Genomic DNA, 27058 nt, shown 5'->3' with positions numbered 1-27058 from the left:
GTTATTCCCACTGAACAAGCATTCAACCTGGAATTCAAGAGAGTGAAGATCTCAGCACAAATTCCTGGAAATTCAGTAATGAGTGTTATAGGATTTACCTTACAAATTTAAGCTCTGCTTATTTCATCTATGCCCATGTTTCTTCCACTATGGGACTCTTACTTACAACAATTACCTTATGTAAGAATATCAGTGGAATGTTCCCTAGAAGAAACTAGTTGTAGTCAATACTCCCTCTAAGCTGTGGAGTCTTGTGAGCACAAATTCTGCTTTGTGAGCTACTGCATAAATTAGTTTGCTCTGGGGTCATCCTTCCTGAGCTAAGACAGAAATGTGTAAACTGAAGGCTAAAAAACTGTGAGCAAACTCACACTAACTCCGCTTAGAGGGAAGATTGGTTGTAGCCACTACGTCTGTTATATGTCATACTGATTGTTATTATTACTACAACACTGAAAGAGCTAAAACAAAATAAGAAACTATATGTTGCTTCTGCATTTGTTTTTCATGTCCTTCTCAGGGCTGGCTCAGCTTTCTGCCACCACAAGTCATGGCACGGTACAGAAAGATGCATGCCCCTTATGCATGGATAACTTTCTGGCTGCTTTGGTGAGTCAGTGAGACTTCAAAGAATTGTGGCTAGCATCCACTGGCTGTGATGAGAGGACAGCTGAAGTAATACCTCTTGGCACAAAACAACCAAGAATGTTTCATCCTACTCACTGTACTGACTCACTGTGTAACCTGTTTTGAGTCCAAGTGAGTAAATCTGTCAGCATTGCAATATTTATGTTAGAGGACTGAATGAAGGAGCTGGTTGACACCTTGTACCTTTTGTAAAATATATGAAGTCTATTTGGCCATCTTCTGGACCACAAAGTTATTAGAACTGTTCTTTTGTTCCCCAGATTACCTCCTAAAAACCCCTGAACTCTGATCAATGGGATTAAGCAGGGCTTTTTTGTAGCAGGAACTCCTTTGCATATTAGGCTACGCCCCCCTGATATAGCCAATCCTCCAAGAGCTTACAGTAGGCCCTGTAAGAAGAGCTCTGTAAGCTCTTCGAACATAGGCTACATCGGGGGGGTGCAGCCGAATATGCAAAGAAGTTCCTGCTACAAAAAAAGCCCTGGGATTAAGGGAGTTCCTGACTGAGGGCTCCCCTGCTCTGTTGGGATGTTTCCAATCACCCAATGTCTGATGGGGCCTTTCACTCCCTACCCCACCACTGGAACTGCCTACTGTGCTTGATTTTGTCACCAAAAGACATACCTTACTCTGTGCTGGGCCTTGTCCTCAGCCTCACAATCTGAGAATGTTGTAGTTTGAAGCTCCCTGCTCCCTTAAGACAACTTTCAAAAGCCTCATTCCTAAGGCAGTATTTTACGGGAACACTTACTGGAGGAAGGAACACTGCTATAGCAGCATATATGTCAAATGGGTAGATATGTGTCAAGGTGGGGGAGTGTTTCGTGTAACACATTGTACTGCTGCTTTCAAGCTGGTTCCACTCACAAGTGGCTCAGCGGTTCTGCAGACTACAAACTGGCAGCACTCTAGAGGATATTAAAAGCAGCTCTAAGGTTCCCCGCACCAGGGTACCAAGTTCTAAGTACTGGATTGGGAGGGGGAGCAAATCCTCATATATCATGTATCAGAAACGATCCACTTCTACATAGAAAGTTTATCAGAAAACTTTGTGTCCTTAATACAAGGAGAGAACAGGAGCAGACATTCTCGTTTCCTAATGATTTCCTGGACCTTTTACAATTGTTTCCTTTCAGGAAGTTTATGCAGTCTACATAGTTCCAACACTAATAACCTTCTGGAGAAGTAAGCCATCCAAATATACAAAGTCTCATTCAGAGAATGGAAACAATGAAACCTTTCTGGCCCCAGCTGAACAGCAGCATTTTCACTAGGAGAAATGTCTGTATTAGGGGTCATACTGATATCATTAAACCAATACCATATTCTGGCAGCAAACGATCACTTGAACTGTCTGCCTGTTTAACTGATGCTTGTGTGGAGATGTGGCAGGTCCGGCACTAGCCACAAGGTCAGTCTGAAGCCTTAAAACAGTTCTTGGAAGAAGTCAGAGTAGAACACAGAAGAAGCTAAGTTCTCCCATCCATAACCCATAATTTGCCCAGCTCCCTTCCTTCTTTGTCAGGTAGGCCAGGCCCAAGCTACTGAGAAAGCAGGAAATCAAAGTAGCTAAGTGAAAGAAGACCACTCCTTCAGGTTCAAGACACCTGAAGGAGTGGTTATGTGCACTGGAGCGGTTTCCCACCAGCAGCAAAGATTCACCACAGCAGTTTTCAGAATTACAATGCTGTGTGTTGTAGAGAGGCAGGGAACACATGAATGTCCCTTCCTCCTCATTTTCTCTCTTTTTTATTATAATTGTTTGTTATACAGGGGAAAGATGACTGATTTATTAAACACTTGGAAAATATGAATCCGCATGTTGTGGCTTGGCTTAACAGCAGCCATCATTTGTGCTCATCAGTGACCCCTGCTCTGCCCTAGATTTTATTTTTAATGCATCAAAAGAAGAGGGTCATGTATCATGCTGGACTCTGGAGCATGTAGAAGCAGCATGAGTCTGGCACACAGTTTCTGCCAGCACCACTGTTCAGCATGACAGAGACAGTGCCTCCCTTCCTGATTTTAAGTTGAACAAAGTATTTTAAAAAGACACCTCCCTTGAGTCCTCTGCAATTCACCAGTAACTCAGGGGAGCAAATCTACAGGCTGCTGGGCATCCTGCCACACAAGTGAGCCAGAAGCACTCACTCCTAGAAAGCAGATTTGTGCAGGGCCATTCCAGAATCAAGACAGTCATCTCAGGGAAAAAAATCAATTCACGTTTTAGTATTAAGCAGCTAATGAAAGAACAGTCAGCATATTCTCTTTGAAGAAAGTTGTTGATTTTCTCCTTCACTTGCTAAGGATTCACAGAAGTTATATACACTGTTATTATGTTTAATGCACCAGCAGAGTGTTTTATACACTCTACAAACATAAAACTAAGAACAAGCCCAGGCCTGAAATGGACTCACAAGATCATGAACAGTCAAGGTTAATAACTGCAATAAATACTTCTTTAACAGAATGATAATCTTGAGGCGTCTATGAGAAAGAAGGAAAAGAATTTGAGAAAAAAACCTAAAAATACAAAGCGAGGAAGTATTGTGAATGTCACCTGGAAAAGAGTTACAAGAGTAAGGAACAATCAGGAAGGACAGCTAGAGGTTGCTTTATTTAAACAATGGAGTTCATATCTGTGTGTGTCTTAAAGATAAAGACAGGTAAGCAGAACAAACTCACAAGGAGCTTTAAATGCGCTGGCCCAACAAGAAGCTTATACTGGATGCAAAGTGAAAGAGGAAGCCAGTAAAGGGGACTGAAGTAACTGAATGTGGTCAAAGCTCTTGAAAAAACTAATAATCTGGTAAACAGATTTCTGTACACAGAAGCGAATTATGATGCAAGAAAGGCCAATGAAGATTATGCGGTAGCAAAGAGAAAGTTATTTATTGGAGGAAAGGACTGAACAGGAAGATCACTTTACATCCTAAAGGTTCATCTGTGTCAAATACCAGCCTTCCTTTTTCACTTCATTATGCCATGTGAGATAGCAACAGCAGAAGTGAACTGCTCCCCAGTTCTACAGTAGTCTATGTTACGCATGGGACACACCCTTCATTTAGAAACAGGCACCAACAAGCCCTGCAACTCTCTACTGAGAGCTTCTGGTTCTGCCCACCCACCATTAAAATGAATTTCTCATATTGGCCATGTGCTGTAATTTCAAGGCATTGAACAGGAACTTAGGCTTCAGAATAGTGGAACAAACACAGTCAAACAATTAGAGACGCACAGAACTAGTGTTGCTGGCTATCTGGAGTTTTATTGTTTTTACAGAATTCTATGCATTTATCAGTAGCTAAAACCAGAGAACGCAACACTAGAGAGAACTCAGATCACTGGGAAAGTGAATATAGTTGTTGCACAGCACACGCATATACTATTAAAACTTTGTGCTATTAATAGAAATACATGCACACACTGTCATGCTTCATATAAGTGGCTGGTCATATTCTGCATGGTATATCTGGCAAGACTGTGCACACATTTTAGCCTCCAAGACACAGGCAGTTAGTCAGTAAACTCAACCAGAACCTAAGCCTCTCTCTTTCAGTCAAATGACTTACTGTTGTCTTTTCAGTCAAATGACTAACTGATGTCTTAACCAGGCCACTTCTCAAGTTGCACAACATCTGTGGGGCCACACCACCTTCACCCTATATAGGCAGCATCAGTCACAGATCACCAGGCAACAGAGCAACAAAGGAAAGGCTTTTTGTATATGCTCAGGGACACTTCTTCCTGAGGCACTGGGGGGGGGGGGATAATTTTACATACTTAAATAACTTTTAAGAGCCAGAATGTGCTATGAACTAGAGGTGGTAAGGATTCGAGTGTCCAGGAACCAACACTACCTCTGTTAATTGTATTTGTTATGGAATGGAGGGGCCTCTCATCTGGCAAAGCGACTTCTGTAAGGAACTGGAATCTGAGGTCTTCTGGTAGAAAGCTCCTACAGTTAGCACCATTCTTTGCTACTGTACTAAAATAATTTTAAATACTTGACCATTTGACCAATCAATTTGACTGGACAAATGCCAGCCCTGCCATCAGAAACAAAACTGCAGAAGTCTTGAAGGTGAAAACCCAGTTATGTTGCTTCACACCAATGCTGATAAGCGAAAGCAGAGGACAGTCTAGCAATAAACACAAGGAGCTTTTAGCTTTGACAGATTCTGTCCATATTCATTCTGTTATCCTGTATGTGGGTAGATAGATACTTCGATGCCTAATTTAGATATTCCAATTCCACTAACAACTTTATGAGGTAAATTACATAGCTTTACTTAGGCCTCAGGTATACAGGAAGTAGCTATATGGAGAAGCCCTCACTTATAAAAGCTTTCCTTGCATACCTAAATAAAGATTAACTACACTTAAACATATGTGCTGCCTATTCACATCTAACACTAGCTGGCCAGCACCTCACTTCCTTTGGGCCCTTGATCACTGTCATGCTAATATTAACATTTTACTTGTAGAAGACCTTTACATTCCATAAATATGCCAGATAGTTAGAATATAAAATACTGCTAAATTATAAATGGCATGCTTTATGTTGTATACATTTTCTCCAAAAGACATATAACCCAAAACTCAACAGAGACAATGGGATCTACCTCTCAGAAAGGCAACTATAATTTTGCTCTTAAGTCTGAGAAGCTTAGTGGAGCTTTTGTTTGGCAAAAGAACAGGGCAAGTTCACAAAATGTCTACCTCCACTGGCATTTTGCCATTTGCCAAAGGCTTCAAAGACAGGTAAATAGGAGTAGGCACAGTGGAAACCCTTTGGGGTGACTTCCTTAAGGTGAGTTGGGGCACCCAAACCAGACCAGCAACTGGGACAGGCTAAAACAGCTGCACCTCCAAGGAGATGACTATGGACAGCAAGTATCAACAGGTTGATACATGCATCATGTTGATTTACATCTTGTTTCCTCCCAGTTCTACCCAACAGACAGGCTGGGCGTTGCAATAATCAAATCCCTACCCTCTTAAAGGCAAGTCGCTGGAAGTTAATTGTTCAATAAAGATGCCCGTTTTCACTTGAACTCTGCACATGATCCCTTTTCTCCTCACTGATCATTGTGGGTACAAATACCATATTATGGTTCAGCAGGATGGTACAAGAGACCAAAGATGGCTGCAATCCACTTAAAAACACATACAAAACAAGCCTTCCCATACCTGCATTTAAAGTTGTTCTTGTTTCTATAGCCCTAACCTAAAAGAACACAATTAGAAATTAAGAGACTGCCTGAAGGTCTATTAAGGAAAAAAAAAAGTTCACCAACAAAAGAAAGTCAGTTTTCAAAGAATGACATTTTTGCAGACATTTCATTCAATGGATTTTTAGAAGGCTGTTTTCAGTAATCCTGCGCCCCCCCAACGAAGAGAACACTGGGCTGTTTTGTTTGAAACTGCCAAGAGCTACACACTAAGACCAGACTTCCCCCCCCCTGCTAAAGTATACAATCCTAGTTCACTTCACACAAGCTTCCTTGTTCCTACTTAAGTGCTCTCTTCTGTGAAGCAAGGCTTTATGTGCCCATAGTGGAAAAAGCCCACTAGTTTATTTCCTTTTCAAGATGTATGCAGTTAATTAAAGTGTAAAGTAATACCTGTTTTGAAAGTTTGGCACAGAGAAGTGACACATTCTTTAAACTGGGACCAGAGCCAGAAAGAGGTCAACTTACAGCTCAAGGGTTGTGAAAACTATTTTATTTTGGAATTGTTAAATACATTTTTTTTAAAACCTAGAAGAAATAAATTGATTAGATATTATATTATGTAATATCAAATTCTCTCTGGATTTTAAAAATAATTTTATAAACATTCAAAAACTGGGTTTGGTTTTCCATTCATTTATGCCCCAACTTTTAGTAAGGTGATCTGAAACCGATAAACAGCTTGTTTTTCATATGCGGGTGTGCACAGGAATTTACTGCCTCTACTAATATAGCCAAAAATCTGGCCTTCTGCCACAGTCCAATTGTTTATTTGCAGGATCTGAGAAAGCGTACTCAAGCTCCCCTACCAGTTTTAATTGCTTTACATCAGGGCTTGATAAATTCCAGGCTTGGCACTTAGAAATTTCATTGTGGTGCCTAGTATTTTCAGCATTCATTTATTGTAAATGCCTTTTGGTGATTCTCAGTAGAAGTATGAAGCTTATTTTGGTGAGAGACAATTTACTGTGGTGGCAACCAAAGTCACCTCCCATAATGTATTTATGCACTACAACACTTTTGTTGTACCTTTAAAAATGACAAGTAACTGAAGAGTTTAGGATTAGATTTTGTGACAGCAATACTTAGAAAGTATGGCCATGAAAATAAAAAAGCCTGAAGGCTGAAAAATAAGTCCGGCTCCTAAATTTTCGGGGTAGCTCATCAAGCCAAAGAAAATCTGTCAAGGCCTGATGTTAACAGAAGTAATATTCATGAAAGTGTAGTTTCAGTTTACTGCTACTGTACATATCAAATCCTCTCAAATGACATGTTAGGGCACAAAAAATGCATCAAACATCAGACAAAAGTTGAGAATCACCCATTTATATCATGTACCACTATTTTCAAGGTGGATTCCACAAAGCACATTTGTACAAAAGGTACTACACTGGCACCCAAAGATCACACCTCAGATCTGGTTTTAAAGTAATATTCATGAAAGTGTAGTTTCAGTTTACTGCTACTGTACATATCAAATCCTCTCAAATGACATGTTAGGGCACAAAAAATGCATCAAACATCAGACAAAAGTTGAGAATCACCCATTTATATCATGTACCACTATTTTCAAGGTGGATTCCACAAAGCACATTTGTACAAAAGGTACTACACTGGCACCCAAAGATCACACCTCAGATCTGGTTTTAGTGAAGAAAGGTTTTCCTTGTTTGCAGTGCTACACTGAAGCTGTCTAAAAATCAGCCCAACAGCTTATCAGGTGGCTGGTTTCACTCACTGGTAGTGCCTTCTCAACACTGTCCATCTAACTCTTGTAGGCAATATTCATTTCACACATCTGATGAATAAATAGGTGCCTACAAAAATGATGCAATATGCCACAATAAGCCACAGCTTTTTGGTGATGATGGAAACTGTTGTCAAGCTGCAGCCTCATAGGGTTTTCAAGTGCTTTGTCATTGTCTGCCTCTACATAGTGACCCTGGACTTCCTTGGTGGTTTCCCAAATAAAAATAACCCAGAGCTTCCAAGCTCTGACAAGATTGGTGTAGTCTATGCAACCTAGGTCAGGGCCATAACATTTTACCCTTTCAAAAGGTGAAGAACATAATATGATCAAACTTACTAAAAGAACCACATATAGGTTTTCTCCCAAGAACAGCCACCTGTTTTAGCATTTTGAACAATTACCCCAAGGGCAATTTTAAATCTTCATGTGTTTCGACTGCTGAGGGTGGGAGGGGTTCATCCCCAGAAATTATTTCACAGAATTCTTTCCTCAAACGGAGCACATGATGTAATACAGTGTTACAACTGTAACACAGGACAGACTGCAGTTCTCAGATGCATGGAGGCCTCCAAGACATTGTCAGAAGAATAACAGCATTAACTCAACTACATATCAAAACCACGACTTCGGGACAATTCAGATTAGATAAGTAGAGCTGGTTTTGTGAATGTCTCAACAAAATACTGAAAGAACCTGAAAAGCACCAATAGGGGCTTCTGATAACAAATCTGAAAGAATTAAGCTGAATTGGACAAAAAAAGGTCTAAAAGTGTTCACATGAACCTATAAGGGATATTGTTAACCAAAATCTCAGGTGTGCATTAGAACAAAGGATCAAGAGAACCACTTCAACCCAATTTGTTAGTTAAGATATGGTGGTGCTCAGGGATACCACATCTCCTTTAAGAAAGGGCAGAATAGAAATATGATGGATATACATTTACCAAATGAAGAGGCTATGATTACAGTTTCAAATATGCTAGAATTTCACAGCATACCATAAAGCATGCCCTGCTCATCCTTTTTCTTTCTTTTCTTTCTTTTTTTTTTGGGGGGGGGTGAGAATTTGCTTAGCTGTAGTACCTTCCATTCAGACATGGGATTTGCACAAAGCCCCTATGGCCAGGGAATACAAACCATTCACCAGCTCCCTACTGAGGGCCTCAAGCATTCCTCAGCTGGGGGGGAATCAGCAACAGGAGTAAAACAATAGAACAAAGCAGTAGACAAGTGCACCTTTAAGACCAACTAAGTTTTATTCAGAATGTAAGCTTTCATATGCTCTTAAGCAGACTTCATCAGATCTGCTTAAGAGCATATGAAAGCTTAAAAAGGTAAAGCACCCTGTGTAAGCACCAGTCATTTTCGACTCTGGGGTGACGTTGCTTTCACAGCAGACTTTTTACGGGGTGGTTTGCCATTGCCTTCCCCAGTCATCTACACTTTCCCCAAAGTAAACCTTATTTTTGAGACCCTATCAATGTACTGCAAGTTTCAAATCAATCTCTGCAGGTAACTTTAAAGTCTACAGTGGCAACCATTTAATAAGATTTATGAAATCCTTAACACAGTGTGTGAGTGTGCCAAATAAGAGTGCTGTGTGGATGACAAGCTAGTGGTTGAGTGGCCTTCTGTGTAGGGACTGCATGATTGCAGGCCAGCCACAGAGAAGAGTTTCCAAGCTTTTCTGAAGAATTTTCTAGGCTCTGGAGTGCTCCCCCTCCCATTTTTCCCTTTTCCCACCCAAAAGGTCACGTGACAGAGGCAGAGCGAGCACTCCTTCCCCCATTTCCATTCATGGCCAGAGAAGGCCCATGCATATTTGGCAGCCCACAACAGGGAAAGGAGGGAGGGGATGTGTGCCTGTACAGAAGGCCACTCAATGAACAACAGTTACAGGTAAGTGCAACCCTGTTTTCATTGTCGTGGCTTCTGTGCACTCTCATATAGGAGAACAGCAAGCTCACCTACTCTAGGAGAAGAATGTGAACTATCAACAGAAAACTGCTTGTAGCACAGCTTTTCCCATAGCAGCTTCACTTTTGGAGTCCACATCCATTAAGCAATGCTTGATGAATGTAGATGCGGTTGTCCAAGTTGCTGCTTTGCAGATGTTCTCCAGCACAAGCCTGGCATGGAATGCTGCTGAAGATGCCTGAGCCCTCACTGAGTGAGCTTTCAGACACAGGGCAAGAGACCTTAGCTTTGCTGTAAGCTGTTTGGATTGCAGAGACCACCCAGCGGGAGAGTGACTGCACTGATTCAGCTGTCCCTTTATTTGACCTTTTGAAACATATGAACAAGTTTCTATCCTTCCTGAATTCTTGTGTCCTTTTTAAATAAAAAGGAATGCTCTTTGTACGTCTAATATACATAGTGTTTGTTCTGACGATGATGTCGGGATGGAAAGAATACTGGGAGGGTGATGTCTTGATTGAGGTGGAATTGTGATACTCTACACTATGTCTGAGTACCACCTTGTCTGGGTGGAATTTAATAAAAGGAGGACGCAGTACCCTTCTGGTGAGGGCAATAGCTACCAAAAAGGCAGTTTTATAAGAGACAAAACACAAGTCAGCATGGTTCACAGGGTTTATACATCAATTTTGAAAGAACAAGAGAAAACTCAGTTGAGGAACCAGGAATACAGCAAGTGGGAACATATTAAATAAACCTTTTAGAAACTTTTCAGACTTTGGGAAAAGAGAAGACTGACTGTCTATTAACTGGGACATGAAATGCATCAATGGTGATTAGGTGAACTTTTATAAATGAGGTAGCCAGACCCCTTTCTTGCAGTTTCAACAGGTAATCAAAGGTTTTGCTCAAGCTACACAATTGTGGATCAAGGCCGTGCTCATCACTTCAGTAAACAAACTTTTTCCATTTATAACTAAGGCTTTGTAGAGTCTTTCGGGATCAAGTGCCGAGTTCTACTGGAGAAAGTTTTCCTTCCAGACGTTTCGTTCTCAGCTGCGGAGAACATCCTCAATGGCGTTGCAGCCGGAGCAGGCGCTCAGACCTTCTTGGCTGCTGTGCATTGAGTTAACTAAGGCCTTCTCACTGTGGGTTTGCAAGAGGCAATTAGTTATAGCCTATTCAACCTTATGCAAAAACCCCTCTACTGCAGAATCAGTCAAGTGGTCAGGTACAATGGCAAACAGGATTTATGCAGAGGAAATGTTCCTCTGTGGGCATGTCATGTGTCACCCTCTAACCAGCTTCCATAGTGTTAGGAACCACATTCTACTGGGCCAGAAAGGGGCTAGAAGGATTCATGATGACCAGACTGTCTTTATCTCAGGAATTTACCCTATGGAATAAATCAATAGAGAAAGCATATAAAAGAGGTGGGGACTAATACCTTTCTTGATGGCAAGGAAGTCTTCGGACATGAAAATGAGTCAACATCACAGCAAACTGTGGCACCAGAGGGACTTTGAAGATCGCTGATGCTCAGTTCTGAGGAGAGGCCAATTGTCCAGGTCAGGGAGGGCTGATAACCTTGAGTGCATGAGCTATGGTTTCGTGGGGATGGAGATAGTACATTCCAAGGAGAGCTTGAAAAGCACTGATGCAGTAGCAATCAGGTTGGACTGCGATATGAGTGTTTAGCTTTCTTTTTAGAGACAGCACCAATCTCAAGACAGAGACTTTAGTTTGCAGCTCTAATGAGGGTGTCAGTGGCAAAGTTAGTGTTTGTTATCTGTTTGGGCCAGTTTTTCCCCATAGGAATCCAGGGCACCCAGAGCTTTTCCCAAAAGAACAGCTTTAAATCTTGTCACTCCCGCTCAAATGCTTTAGGAGTAAGGCATCTACAAGCTGGATATGTGGCTGTATTGTGGCCAGACATAGGAGGCATGAGGAATGATCATGATTTGGGGCCATTTTCACTTCACACTCCCCGCCCTTCTTAAATAGAGCCATCTTACTAATTTACAGATGAAACTCTTCACTGTTATCCATGGAAGAATCTTGTTGGTTTTATTCCTGAGGGCTCATGAAGCAGCAGCTTAGAAGCACACCCTCTCCTCACAGTAGCAAGAACAGAACTGAGGGAAGAAGTGCTCATCCCACCTCTGTCACATGACTCCTTGGGCAGGAAAAGGGACCTCTATAGACAGGGAGGAGGGGGAGCACTCCAGAAAAGGTTGGAAGTTCTTCTCTGCAGCTGACCTGCAATCATGTAGTCTCATGTGGGACTGCACAGAAGCCACGACAATACACTTCTGTTCACAGGTTTGAGCAAAAGATAAATATCAGTGCACAGATGTCAGAGGTGGAATTGCCATCTAAAACCTCAAACACAAATGTACCTATTTAAAGCCATTTACTGAACTACCAAAACAGTGATAGGGCTGATGATCTCGTTGGTCCTGAAAGGTTTTGTTTTTAACATGCATGGAGAGTCAGATTGCAACATTTTCCCACATTTGTGCTGCCTGGGGGGGGGGCGGGTCTCTGGAAGTCCAGAATTGCTTAGAGTTGGCAAACTAAAAAGGATGTGGGTTTTTTGTATCATGAGTTTAGTAATCCTATGCAGCATTCTTACATAAAAGATGAAATCTAAACTTCAAGCATGCTACAAGAAGGTTTTATAAAATATTACTGTAAGTTTGTATATTCTTGTAAATGCACCTTTATAAAGAATTGTGTTCATTTCCCCCTCTATAAATTGTATAACTAGCACTTGTAAAATAGGAGTGTGTTAATGCACCACTTTAAAGAGGCTGAAGTGATTATGTGGCAATTTGAATCTTAAGATACTTAATGATTTAATTTTCTCTTACACAGCAAGCAGAAAGACAGCTGAAGTTAAAAAAAAAAACAATTTTCAACACTGTCAAATTTGACAGAGCATAACCCAATGACAGCCAGACTGATCCAGTGCTTATTTTATTACACTGACACACAATGGTCCTGCCAATACAATGAAAACTTGGTAAATAACAAAGAAGGATGTTCATCGCATTATCAGCAGCATAAATGAGCGCCCTGTGTTCTTCTACCTTCAGTTCCTTTTAAACTGAAGATGAAGAGAACATAAGGAGAGTCCTGTTGGATCAGACTGGTCCATCAAGTCCAGCATTCTGTCTTATCCTGTGTCAAGCGGTTATTCTGGAGGTCGAATAACAGGGCATAGAGGCAAAGGCCGTCAACTGGTGTTATCCCTTAGCATTGGGATTCAGAGAGTTACTGCCTCTGAATGTGGAGGTTACCTCTCCTCCACAAATCAGTCCAATTCCCTTTTAAAGCCACACTATGTCTATGACCATTATGACATCCTCTGGCAGTGATTTCCACATTTCAATCACACTCTGAGTAAAAAATATTTCCTTTTGTCCATTCTGAATCTATTGGCCATCAACTTCACTGGGTCCTCCCTCCAAGGAACCCACATTTTCATCCAACCCTTCCTTCAGCATACATGGTTCTCCCATCATCTGTTTTATCCACACCATCACCCTATAAAGTAGGTTAGGATGAAAACTGGTGGCTGAACTAGGATCAACCAAGCTTCAAGGCCAAGTGCACTTGGGCTGTCCCCTATCGCCACATGGCACCCTGACCATCAGCTCACAATTCTGGGTTGTGATGTCATGGATATTATTAAAATACAAGTGATGGGAGTGATCCAGCCCATGTTTGTACACAGAGAAATGTGGAGATCACGATGTGAAAAACAGGCTTTGGGAGATCAATAGATGTGCTGCTTCCCTATGTGTGTAAAACTGGATTAGGTCCTGACATCATGACATCTGAACAACCTGATGAATGGAGCTCAATTCAATCCCACAGTTAAGTGAGCCCTTCCTCTTAAGCAGATGTGCTAAATGAGAGGGCTTTAGTAAGCCTGAAAGCTGAGGCACCAAAATAGTTATGAGTGACTTGCCTGGACTGACAGTTCATGCAGCAACAGGTTCTGGGCCAGTATTCCTCAGGATGTTTCCTCCAGCAACAAAATCTAGAAATGATGCCCTATACAGTAACTTCATATAGGTACACCAGATAGCTGTTCCCAGGGAAAATAACTACTGCAGAAACCTACCTCCGACAGATTTGATATGATCTCAGGAACAGAAATTCAAACAGACAACACCACTGAAATTCACTATGGCTGTGAGCTCAACTTACTTATTTGAAAGCAAGCCAGGAAAAAAATACCAGTGTGATTTCTCAAAACATTTAAAAGCAAGGGTCATTCAAAACCTAAAGTTTCCAGAAGGCCTTTATGTTAAACGATGTCTCTTATTCCAGATTCTCAGAACAGAAAGGGTGTTATTTCACACAGTTGCAGGTTTACTGGTGCCCATAGAAAAAGAAAAAGTTTTCCACAGGGATCTCTTAAAACAATAAAATCTGCCAATCTTGTTAAGGTAGTGGTCCTATTAAATTCTTCTGGAGTAATACCATTTAGACTTTTTCAGAACAAGGACCTCTCCAGATAGTGTTTTTCCCAGGGTGATTAAATAGCCACCAGCAAGACAATGTCACCACAACTGCTTAAATCATGATGAAATAACAGGCAGTCCTAAAAATTTCAATATCTACTCCAGCTGTGGAGCAAGGGGGAACTATGTCCACTCCAGTAACTGCAACTATCCTTATCTTACTGCTGTCTGGAATGTGTATGATGTAGATGGTGTGCCTGTAGTCTCACGGCATAACAAGATCCAGTCAAATTCATTTCAGTTATAAACACCGAGTATATGAAGACCAGACTACAGGATCTCATTTAATGGAAAAGATGTAGAAACCTCTGTGTGCCTGAAGTTTGATTAATGGCTTCAAAAAGAGACGACGACAAATGTGTGTACATTGCAAATTAGTTAATACTAATTATTAGTATTTCAAAGGATGCTTGTCTGTTATGTTGGGGAAAGATCTGAAAGCTAAATTAATAGCTCAAGAACAGGGCAGTAATTTGGAGGGGGAAAAACAACCTCTTCTCCATAAGTTACACAGAGGACAGTCTACAAGGCTCAAAGCTTTTTTCCCATAATGTCAGATGACCAAACTTCCGGCTCTTGTGTGGTAATATGACTAAAGATAGTGATGATCTGAGAAGTAAATACTGAGCACATGAAGCTGCTTTATATACTGAATTAGACCATTAGTCCATCAAGGCCAGTATTATCTACACCAGGGGTGGCCAAACTTACTTAATGCAACAGCCACATAAAATATACGTCAGATGTCTGAGAGCCACAAGACATGAACAAACATGGGAGGGAGGGAGGAGATCAGGGGAAGAGAGGTAGAAAGAAAGCAACTTTAACTTTAAATGCATTCTCCAAGCTGCCAGCTAACTTGGCTTGAAGAAGTGATTTAAAGAGAGAAACACCATCTCCAAGCCAGCTGATAGGGTGGTGGGGGCTTCAAGAACCACACAATATGTATGGAAGAGCCACATGTGACTCCCGAGGCACAGTCTGGCCACCTCTGATCTACATAGATGGTAGCAGCTCTCCAGAGTCTATGGCAGAGGTCTTGTACATCACCTGCTACCTGATCTTTTTTAACTAGAGATGCTTGGATTTCAACCTGGGACCTTCTGCATACCAAGCAGATGCTCTACCTCTGAGCCACAGCCACACTAATCTAATCCATGAAACTGGTTCAGATTTCCTTGGCTATTTCATCAGTTGAGAGGGGTGTGGGATTCTACCAAAACTTAATACATGATTATATTATTCTTTGGTCTCCTTTATCCATTAACTGCTGCAAAACACCAAAGCAACCTGCTTCGATTAATTCACAGAAGAGGCACGAAGACACACTGAAGATGGGTGGTACATCCTCCCGAAACAGAGACTGAAAGACCAGTCTATTTCATGCCTCAAGGGATTGTGGATAGGAGACTACCCAAATATTCTACAATATCCTCCTCTGATTCAACTTCCAATTATCGAGTTGTCAAACTAATTCAGTAAGTGCAAATGTAAGTCACAAAGGTTTTGTATCACTGTCTTTAAAAAATTACGCCCTTGCTTTACACATAAGATTTCTTTGCTACATACTTATGTGCGGCTATATTTACTTCTCCGTAAGAACCTTGAGAGAAAAACCCCACATCACGATGCACACTGAGTAAAAATTGCCTATGCCCCCTAAAGGCAATTTGTTAAAGCAAACACTAATAAGTGAATTAGATCTTTGAGTTGCATAAAGTTTCATAGTGCAAAGTCTACAAATTCCATTTCATTTAAATGGCATTATTTGCTTTGAATAGGCCACATACTAATTCTGACATTTCAGGCCTGACTGGTTTATTGAGAGGCGTATATGCACATATACAACACATAAGTCACCAGTCCAATATCTGGAAGCAAAACAAAGCCCAATTAGTAACACTAGTACATTTTATTAATACATATGCCTTTTAGCTGAATATACTTTACAAGACAAAAGACAGTACACAACTGTATTATTCAAAAGTCCAAATAAACATTCCAACTGCAATGGAAAGACTAATAACCAGAATCTGCATTTAAAATTAAGTCACATGGCTGCTGCCAACTACCTTCTGTAGCACCCTTATTTGTAAGGCAAATAAATACAATTCCAATAGATTATCGGGAACCAGTTTCAGTCAGATCTGGAAATGAAGGCTCACGTTCCATTATAAAGCGCAGACTAACAACACTGAATCTAGCATGAGCTTTCATGAGCCAGAGGTCACTTCTTCAGATACAAATAAGACAAAAACCATTTTGTATACATTTATAATGAATATACGCAGGAGAGAGGGGCTGAGGCAGACTTCTGTTTTATTTTGCTACCACAGACGAAATGCACCCAAACCTCTGGAATTATCACTTCTCACTACCACAAGAGCATTGTATGGCCCTTTGGTTAAGTCACTGGATCAAAGTTTCTCATCAATTCCAACAGCATCCCAAGGACTACAATCAAAAACAGTACCTGATAGAACAGAGGCCACACCAGACTTCGTCTGAGGGCATGCCTTCCTTGGTCCCGTTCTGGAGTCCACATAAAGGCTTAGCATAGGGCTTTCTAGTTCTTGCTCATAGGGTTTCTCTCTTACTCTTGTGTCTTCTGCAGAATTAAAGTAATCTACCTCCAACTCTACCCCATTTTTCAACTTCACAGACAGAGGGAAGAGACTCAGCTTCATTGCTAGTGACCACTTACATGCAGTCCTTATAGCCAAACCGCTCTTTACTGGCTTCAAGAATCAGTATGTCCTCATGGAGATACTCCCTCAGGTTGGGGTTTCCCCTGCCCTGGCTGGAATGGCTCTGTAAATACTTGCCGTAGGATCACTGAAAGGATTTATTACTTTATTATTATTTATTATTTTATTTTTGCTGATTTCTATGCTGCCCTATCCCACGAATGGGCTCGTTTTAGCCAGTATAAACATCTGCATAAAATTCCTATGAAGTGCAATGAAATACTCGAGTTTTTGATGAATATGTGAATGTGCAATAAATTCTAATAGCCCATCAAGAGCAGTCAAAATTCTCTGAAGATAGGAATTTGCTCCCTACACTACCAGACAAAAGTGCCAAGCAGAAACATGGGTGCAGAGGCAGTTTTCCAGAAAACTTAATCTGAATTGAAATGGAAGCTTCCTTTCAGTTTTTGGCAACCACTGCAAAAGAGCTGAAAAAACTCTACTTCTTAGAGGGGTCCTTTGCATCACTCATATAACCACTGTAATGGGTTTGGCTAAATCTATCACCACATCTAGAGCCAGGCCCATGATTATCTAGGAATAACCATAGAGAAATGAAGAAAAATGGCCAAAGAAGCAGTGGGAGGAACCATGAAAAGAGGGAGAAGTAAAATGGAGAATGAATGATAATAGCCAACAGCTGGAAATGAGGATTAAGGACTTCTCCAGAAGGGTTCTCCACCTCACCCCCAAATCAGTGCTTTTAATATAAACAGTGAACCTGGAAAGTACCCAGTTTAACCTTACAGACACTATAGATAAAAAGTAATTACCTATTTGTCTATAGAACAGTGCAATCCTATGCAGATTAACTCCAGTCTAACCTAGGGTTGCCAACCTCCAGATGGTGGCTGCAATCTCCTGGGATTACAACTGATCTCCAGGCAGCAGATCAGTTCACCTGAAGAAAACGGTCACTTGGGAAGGTGGACTGTATTGCATTATACCCCACTGAAGTCCCTCTGCTCCCCAAATCCTGCCCTCCTCAGACTACACCCACAAAATCTGAAGGTGTTTCCCAACATGGAGCTCGCAACCCTAGTCTAACCCCACTGAAGTCAATTGGCTTAAATGGGAGTTAACTGTATGTAACTTTATGGTAAGAGTCGAGTTAAAATTAGCTCTCCCACCACACTGTCTCTTATTTGTTTGTTCATTTTGGTCTGCACTACAAGCCCTCAATCTGGCAATTCTTCTGAACATTTTAAGTAAAAGCCAAAAAATGAGCAATTGACAGGATTTACTTTAAAACACAATTTTAATGTAACACCGTAATGACTAAAAAGTGTTTCAGTCCATCATCATTTTTGTATGAAGTCATATGAAATTTAAGAAACCTCCTTAAGACACCCATTGTTGTATAGTGTTTATAGTCCCACTATTTAGGAAAATCTGTTTAAAGAAAGGGTTATCACTGCTTAACTAAAGGAGTATCTTATTGGAGAAAGGCCTAATAAAACCATAAAAGAATATTGTGTGTCAGAACATGTTTTTACCAACAACAAAAAAAGTGTTTCAAATATATACCTTATGAATTAATCAAGAAGCACTGGAGGCCCAATGACACACACTGAGTGCCTCGATGCACCCAAGTTGCACCAGGTCAGCTTTCTTGCCTGCTTGTAGCCTCTCATGTAATGGTTGGAAATGTTGAGCTTAGAAGTCCCAGTCAAAGTGACTATTTACTGCTGGACAATCTTCCATGCTCATTTTCTCTCTCTAGTATCCCCACTGGCCACTGTGGGGATATATTCACAGCCTAATCACACAGACGCTTAATGATTAAGACAGAACTAATCTGGATGGGTTGGCAGTGGGCTACTGATAGGGTTAAGAAACTGAGTATGACAGGAACAAGAATAACCACCACCCACCCTCACAGGAGATCCCCACGGTATTCCTATATGAACCACTCATCTAGTTATGCCTCCAGGAAGGAATCAAACCCAGAGCAGCAATTCATCCAGGGACTCAGTGTGGATAATTCTGCTATATGTATATGGCACTGGACGCAATTCACTAATTCAATCACTCCCAGTATAAAGACAAAACAATTACCCTCCTCCAGAGAAGGCTAATTGGAAGGAGGTTTCTCCCAAGCACCGACTCACACAAAAACCCAGCTGCAGTCTCCTCCACGTGGATGCTTTGGGGTTCACAGGACCTTTAGCTTCTCACAGTGCTCTAGTATGGAGGTTATGCTAAGGTACTTTCTGGACACCAAGAAAGCAGAATTGTGGTACACACACTCTTAAGATATGCTGATTACTGAGAAAGTCTGAAAACTGGGATACTTGACGAACAGCAGTCAAATCTTGGGACATAAATTCTGCCTCTTATTAGATGCCAGCATTCCAGCTCAAAACAAGCCAAGCCACTCGCACGCTGTGGGAGTTTCACTACCTCTTCACACATTGGAACTGTGCTTGGATTTAGAGAAGAGGCAGCTTCCCAGCGCAGCCAGAAATACCTATGTATGACTATAAAATGCAGCTTACCTCACTAGTACTTATGACCACAATCTACTGTAAGCAAAACTCACCAAACTCTTATTCTCACTAGACTACTAACAAACCAATATCTGCTTCTAATTTGTATTACTATAGCTACACCCACATTTCTTTTCCCAGAACATCTCTCAAACAGGCTTCCATTAGCAGGTTAAACTGGAAAGACTTTAAAATAAAGCTAATGTTGTGATACAAGATAATTATTTTTAATAGAAAATGGTACATCATCCTGCACAAGCTACTTTTACAAAACAAGGCTTTTTCGGTATCGTCACCAATTCAATGAATTCTAAACATCCAATATATTTATCTAAAGCAAAACAAACATGTTATTTATTTATACTGAAAGTGTATCAGGGTAGCCTTTGCAATTTGCAAGACCCATCTCAGCACCTGTATAATCACAGACTTCTTCAGACAAGATGGCTTAGCGAAGGGAACTAAAGTTAACTTTGACCAGGTATATACTGCTAAGCTGCACAGGAACATTTCCAGACATGTGTATACCTACAAACGTAATGACTGAAAAAGAAAAAAAATTCAAAAGAATACAAAACACGTTATCAAATGTGGTAACAGCTTCATTTTCCTTACTATGCGTGCTAATACTAGGTAGTAAGAGCTTAAATCAAAGATATCTTTGCAAAATAATATTTCCGGAACAACAGTGACAAATATTTCAACTGGTTCATCATTTTCTCTCATTTTATATATGTTAACATCAGCCTTCCCTAATGCAAGCCCCAAGACTCACACTACAGCGATGCTTAACGCAAGGCTGTGACATGTTACCAGGCTGCTCATTTGCCTTACACATGATAGCATAAGCGACAGTCCCGTCTGTAGCCAGCTCACTAACTGTCTACAGGCAAAACCCAAAGAACACACAAGCCCCAATGATGCCAATAGGATGCAAACATTCAGTGTACACCCGTGTAAATTCAATGGAACTACAGCAGTGAACAGAACATTTATAGAATTACATCCCCCATGTGCTTCCAGTATCGAAAGGGATGCAGGCAGAGGGCTAGTAGTTTTCCAAAAAAACAACTGTGTTCTTCTTAAGAGCACCCAGGACCCATTTTGATGGCTTCTCCATCACTTAACAGTTCCCCCCTTCCCCACTTCCAAATTCAACTGCTGCAGAAAAAAAAGGAGGGGTCTCGGTGAAGTATCCACTGATGAATACTGAATGAGTGAATGGAGTTGCAGGTGGCTCCTTCAGCAGCAGGGGAAGCAGCACCAAGCCACCATCTATGGACCTGTGGAGGTGCATAGTGGCCTCTGCTGGTACTCAAAATGTGTCCAGTTTGGGGTAGACTCTTACAAATGGAACAGACCTTTGCGATGCAAAGGGGAAATAACGTGCATTTAAAAGGCCAAGACAGATCCCTCATTTTGAATTCTTCTGGGGCGGGGGTCTTCTCAAAACCTCTTATCCCCCTTTTCTCATCCATCCACATGCCCCCCAATAGTCTAGATGACAAAAAGAGCCACCTATTCACCTAAAAGGAGGGAACCCCCTCAAATGCCATGCAATCCCTTCTAAGCATGAGTGAACCCTGGGCTCCACAAAAGATCCACACATTCCCCTAAAAGGAGGGGACCCCTTCTACAAAAATGCCTTGCATTGCCTTCCAAGCAGGAGCAAATCCCTGCCCCCCCCCAAAGAGCTACACATTCACCTAAAAGAAGGGGACCCCCTACAAAAATCCCTTGCATTGTTCTAAGAGGAATGAACCCCTGTTCCCAAAACAGCCATACATACACCTAAAAAGAAGGAATCCCCCAAATGCCTTGCATGCCTTCTAAGCAAGAGGAGTGAACCCCTGTCCCCCCAAGAGCCACAAAAAGGAGGGGGACCTCCAAATGCCACGCAATAAGCAAAAGGATTGAATCCCTGTCCCCCTCTGCCCCAGAACCACGCATTCACCTAAAAGGAGGGGATCCCCGAAATGTCACGCATTCCATATCCTAATAAGCAGAGTGTATCCCTGTCCACCAAAAGAGCTACACGTGCACCTAAAAGGAGGTGGACTCCCAAATGTCATGCATCCCCTATTAAGCCTCTTGTTTATTCAAACCATCCCCTATTAAGCAAGAGGAGAAAACCTCCCCCCCCCCAAAAGGGGGCACTCCCCCAACCTCCTTGCAAAAAGTCGGGGGTGGGGTGGGGGAGATCAATAGCCAGGATGCGCAAAGCAGCAAGAGGCTCCTGTCCAAGGAAAAGAGGAAATAACCCCCCCCCCCAAGGTGTTGCGCGTTTGCATGCGCCTGGCGTGATTTTGCACCCGAGCACACGCAAACACATCCACGCGCACACACACACAAACGCCGGCGGGACTCGTGTCTGATTCCGCAGTTGCAGCCGGGAGGAGGAGGAGGAGGAGAAAATCCACAGACCCGCCGCCCCCTTTTCCCCTTCGCGAAACGCGCAGCCTTGGCCGCAGCGAGCCCCCTTCTTTCCGCGTGCTGCAACCAGGTCCCTTTAAAGGAGGGACTCCCCCCCCCAAAAAAAGAGGCGCGCGCCGCTCTCCCCCCTTCCCCCTCGAGGGGTGCGGAGCCCCCCCCCCTCCTTGCCCCCCAACGGCCTCTCACCTGCGGCGGGCGGGGGACTCTGTTGCTGCGAAGGCGACGAGCCGCTCCGGGCGGCGGCGGCAGGGGCAGCGGGGGTCTGGCCGCAAAGCAAGGCGACCCAGAGGAGGGAGCCCAGAAGCCGCCGCCGCCAGGCTCCTCCGGGCGCCGCCATGGCTCGGCGGCGGCTCCTCAGGTCCCCGTAATGGACTCTTGGGCTCCCTCGCCGCCCGGGTCCTCGACGTCGCTTTCCCCCGAGAATGGAAAACCGAGACAGAAGGAGGGGGAAAGGGAGAGGGAGGTCTCAAAAAATAATAATAATAATAATAATAATTCTTATTGGGTTGGTTTTAACTCCATCGCGGGCCGGTTCCCCTCTCGGAAAGAAAGAAAATACGGCCGAGGGGGAGGATAAGAGCGCCTTCTTCTTCGCCTCAGAAACACACACTGAGGAGAAGAGAGAGAAGCAAGCAGCCGACGACGCCGCTGCGCGCGCACACACCCGCGCGCCACACTCCTCCCTCCCTCAGTCAACCATCCTACTCCTTCTCGGCCCCCTCCGCGTAGGCGCGTCGCCTCCTCGGGAGCGCGCGCGCTCGGAGCTGACAGAATTCCAAAGGGAGGGAGGGAGGGAAGGGGGAGGAGGAGCGCGCGTGCGCCCCTCCGCCGCCACGCGAGCCGTCGCGCGGAGAAGCAGCGGCCACGCCCCCCCCCTCTCCCGGTCCCCTGCACCTCTCCCTCCTCCCTTTCGACACCGTCCGGCTACCTCCTCCTCTTCCCCCCCCCCCCATCTCACGGACATTCCCGAAGCGCGCCTGGGAGTGAGAAGGAAAACCCGGCGAGGAGACTGGAGGGGCGTGAAAATAGGAGTCCGGGCGGCGGGGATAGGACGGGACTGGGCAGGAGAGGGGCAGGAGGGAAGGGGAAGGAAAACCTGTCCTGGAGTTTTGAGGGGGGCGGGATAGGAGAATAGGTGAAGCGGTGGGACGCTGCAGGAAAGTGTCCCGCAACCCTGTTCTCAGGTCGAAACCCCTCTCCTTGGTTGGGGGGTGGGAGGGTTGCTATTGCTAAGTCCGAAGCAAGAAATCTGCTGCAAATTCCAGGAGACAAGTCTGCATGTGCAGCCCCGAGCCTAGTTAGGTGACGGTTAGGCAGCAAACCTGGGAAGAAGCACGCCCCACCGTCCCCTCTTTGTTGAATGGCATTTTACTCCTAAATGTGCGCAGGGTCGCAGACTCGATTTGGAGCGCAGACTTGATTTTTTTTGGGGGGGGGGGGGAGGAGGTGGTTCTTTTTGTCCTGCGTTTATTTATTAAAATATTTCCCTTTTGTGCCTCAGGTGTTGACTTGTTTTGCGTGTATGTAAAACCTTTTTCGACAAAATCAAGGGACAACTTCACATTAGCAGCCTGCATCTAGCTAGGTATGCTTCATTAGAAGCCACCCGGCCCCACTGAACGTTAAGTCCTCCCTAAAGGCTACCCTACCCCAGTAAGTATACACAGTGTTGGATGCTTGGCTTTTGGATTGCAGACTTCATCAGGGTGGGTTATGATTGCCAACTTCCAGGTGGGACCTGGAGCTCTCCTGCTATTACAATGGATTTCCAAATCGCCCCTGGAGAAAATGACTGCTTTGGTGGAAGGACTCTGTAGCTTTATACTCTGCTGAGGTCCTTCCCCTCCTCAAATTCTGGCCTCCCCAGGCTCCACCCCCTCAAATCTCCAGGTATTTCCCAACCCAGAGGTGGCACCCCTAGGGTGGATAGGAAAAGGGAACTCTTTCTGCCCCAAATTTTTTATATTTATCTATTAAAACCTCCATGCCCGCTTTGGGGTATGGTGCATAATGAAAGCATTCCAGCATGTCTTAATGATCGATTCAGTTAAAACAATGTTATGTCCCCATTTGTGCAAATAGAGGCTCTTTGGTTTAATGCTGTGAAGGCTTTTTGCTCCATGACACAAAAGTTCCCAGGTTCAAGTCTGGGTTTCTGTAGTTAAAAGAATCTCAGACAAAAGGAGCTGAGAGAAATTCTCCTTGAGACCCCAGAACCTTTTTGTCGAGCTAGACTAGATGGACCAGGGGTCTGGCTAGCAATAAAATAGCCGCATATGTTCAGTTCACGGCCACATAGGCAAAAAGAGGTCTCCAGCTGTCCTGCAACTGTGCAGACCCTGACCTCTGAACTTTGATAAGATCACTGCCTCATGTCTTCAGTAACATACCCCCACAATCTTCACGCCTCCATAAAATACATATCTCTTTAAAACAGCTGTTCTTTTTTTAACCAAAAACCAAAATGTGCATTTGCTTTTATTTATTCCTTTGCTTTCTCCCTTGCTTTTCAATCCAGATGGATTCCCCAAGGAGGTTTACATAAAAACCACTTTACCCAATATTAAATCACTCCTTTGTCATAACTTTGCAACCAAAAAAAAGCAAAATAAAACAAATCACTCTAGTTGATGCATACTTTATTCTAGTGTGCTCCAATCACACACAAGGGGCTACCTGTCATGCTCAGCATCATAGATAAAAATGTTCTCAAGCTGTGGTTTGAATCACGAATAAGAGGGCACGTGTCGTTTGTGGACTGCGCAACTACCAATACTGTTTCTCCCCATTTAGTAAAACAGGTAGCAAAAAATTTCTTCCAAATAATGTTGTATCGATGCTGTATGAATCAGCCGAGAGCCGGCTGTGGTGTGGTTAAGAGCAGCAGACTCTAATCTGGAGAACCAGGTTCGATTCCTCACTTCTCCACATGCAGCTGCTAGGGTAATCTTGAGCTAGTCACAGTTCTCTCAGAACTCACTCAGCCACACCTACCTCACAAGCAGCATTCCCTCTAAGCTGAGTTAGCGTGAGCTAGCTCACAGATTTTTAGCCTCCAGCTCACACATTTTTGTCTTAGCTCAGGAAGGATGACCCCCAGAGCACACTCATTTATGCAGTCGCTCACAACTTTAATGCCAGTAGCTCACAAAGTACAATTTTTGCTCACAACACTCCACAACTTAGAGGGAACATTGCTCACAAGGTGCCTTTTGCAGGGAGAGGAAGGGAAGGTGATTGTAAGGTGCTCCAAGACTCCTTCAAGTAGTGAAAAGCAGGGTATAAATCCAACTCCTCCTTCATGGCTTAGGTTCTAACACCAGTTCAGAGATTCTTGACTTAACGCTGCTAAGATCTTCTCTGGCAGGATAACCCAGAGCCACCTTGGAGACTGACCAAGATCAAGTTAATTCATGCCATAGTATTCCCTATTAGTATGTATGAATGTAAAAGTTGGCCAATGAAAAAAGAGGACAAGAAGGAAATGGATTCATTTGAAATGGTAGAGAAGAGTTTTGCTGATGCTGTGGACCACCAAGAAGGCAAATCAGTGGGCTCTAGATCAAATCAAGCCTGACCTCTCCCTAGAAGCTCAAATGCCCAAACGGGGGCGATTGTACTTTGGTCGCATTATGAAAAGACAAGAGTGCTTGGAAAAGCTGGAGGCAGCAGGAAAAGAGGGAGATGCAACAGGAAATGGATTGATTCCACAAAGTACACTTAGTTTGTAAGACCTGAACAAGGCTGTTAATGAGTACATTTTGGAGGACGTTAAATCATGGGAGCACCATAAGTCAAAAGTGACCTGACAGCACTTAACACACATCCAAACATCACCATACCATACAAACGATGCTGCTTCTATATTCATATCTTTCAACTGGATGCTGTGATGGGCGGAGGAAGACTGTTCCCATGGGTGTGCGGACTGGATGTGCTGTCTGAACATGCCTGATTCCAGAAAGGAGGACTGGGAAGACGGCATCCCAAGTTCTACAATGCATACTAGCCTTTGTGATCTTCCGTGACCCAACTCATTGCTGGGAAAACTAGATGCAATGGGAACTAGATGCACTTGTGAACCTTCTGATGGCACTTGGGGTTTGGGGTTTTTTTGGCCACTGTGTGACACAGAGTGTTGTACTGGATGGGCCATTGGCCTGATCCAACATGGCTTCTCTTATGTTCTTATGTGACACAGAGTGTTGGACTGGATGGGCCACTGGCCTGATCCAACATGGCTTCTCTTATGTTCTTATGTGACACAGAGTGTTGTACTGGAGGGGCCATTGGCCTGATCCAGCATGGCTTCTCTTATGTTCTTATGTGACACAGAGTGTTGTACTGGATGGGCCATTGGCCTGATCCAACATGGCTTCTCTTATGTTCTTATGTGACACAGAGTGTTGTACTGGATGGGCCATTGGCCTGATCCAACATGGCTTCTCTTATGTTCTTATGTGACACAGAGTGTTGGACTGGAGGGGCCATTGGCCGGATCCAACATGGCTTCTCTTATGTTCTTATGTGACACAGAGTGTTGTACTGGATGGGCCATTGGCCTGATCCAACATGGCTTCTCTTATGTTCTTATGTGACACAGAGTGTTGGACTGGATGGGCCACTGGCCTGATCCAACATAGCTTCTCTTATGTTCTTATGTGACACAGAGTGTTGTACTGGATGGGCCATTGGCCTGATCCAACATGGCTTCTCTTATGTTCTTAACTGGGACAAGCCTACCACAAAGGAGTTGTTTTTGAGAGCCAGCATGGTGTAGTGGTTAATACATCAGCCTAGGATCTGGGAAACCCAGATTCGAATCCCCACTCTGCCATTAAGGCTTTATGGGGTGACCTCAAGCCAGTCACACTCTTTCAGCCTAGCCTACCTCACAGGGTTGTTCTGAGGATAAAAAAGGAGGCGAGCAGAATCACATGAGCCAGTTTGGATTCCCAATGGGGAGAAAGGTGGGATTTGTTGTTCAGTCACACAGTCAAGTCCAACTCTTTGCGACCCCATGGACCAAGTCACGCCAGGCTCTCCTGTCTTCCACCCTCCTCCGAAGTCCATTCAAATTCATGTTAGTCACATCAGTAATGCTGTCCAGCCATCTCATCTTTTGCCGTCCCCTTCTTCTTTTGCCTTCTGTCTTTCCCAGCATCAGGGTCTTCTCCAGTGAGTGCTCCCTTTTCATTTGGTGGCCAAAGTATTTCAGCTTCAGCATCTGGCCTTCCAGGGAACAGTCTGGGTTGATTTCCCTTAGGACTGACTGATTTGATCTTCTTGCAGTCCAAGGAAC

General features: G+C 43.3%; 1 protein-coding gene across 11 annotated transcripts in view; it reads right to left on the bottom strand.

Moving 5' to 3' along the window:
• NEO1 (neogenin 1) overlaps window positions 1-22130 on the bottom strand; it is a 156906-nt gene extending 134776 nt beyond the window's left edge. For 8 of the 11 annotated variants that reach the window (XM_060259777.1, XM_060259779.1, XM_060259780.1 and 5 more), the window contains exon 1: window positions 21943-22128. In XM_060259777.1, the coding sequence (XP_060115760.1) occupies window positions 21943-22093 (151 nt within the window). In that variant the 5' untranslated portion in view covers window positions 22094-22128. Of the gene's footprint in view, window positions 1-21942 lie in introns of all 11 variants that reach the window. The other 3 variants (XM_060259786.1, XM_060259787.1, XM_060259778.1) reach the window with 2 other exon arrangements.
• Between the last annotated feature and the right edge of the window lie 4928 nt (window positions 22131-27058).

The sequence above is a fragment of the Heteronotia binoei genome, chromosome 19, assembly GCF_032191835.1.
Source record: "Heteronotia binoei isolate CCM8104 ecotype False Entrance Well chromosome 19, APGP_CSIRO_Hbin_v1, whole genome shotgun sequence".
In the NCBI taxonomy this organism is placed as follows: domain Eukaryota; kingdom Metazoa; phylum Chordata; class Lepidosauria; order Squamata; family Gekkonidae; genus Heteronotia; species Heteronotia binoei.
This window is presented reverse-complemented; position numbering and strand designations above follow the sequence as displayed.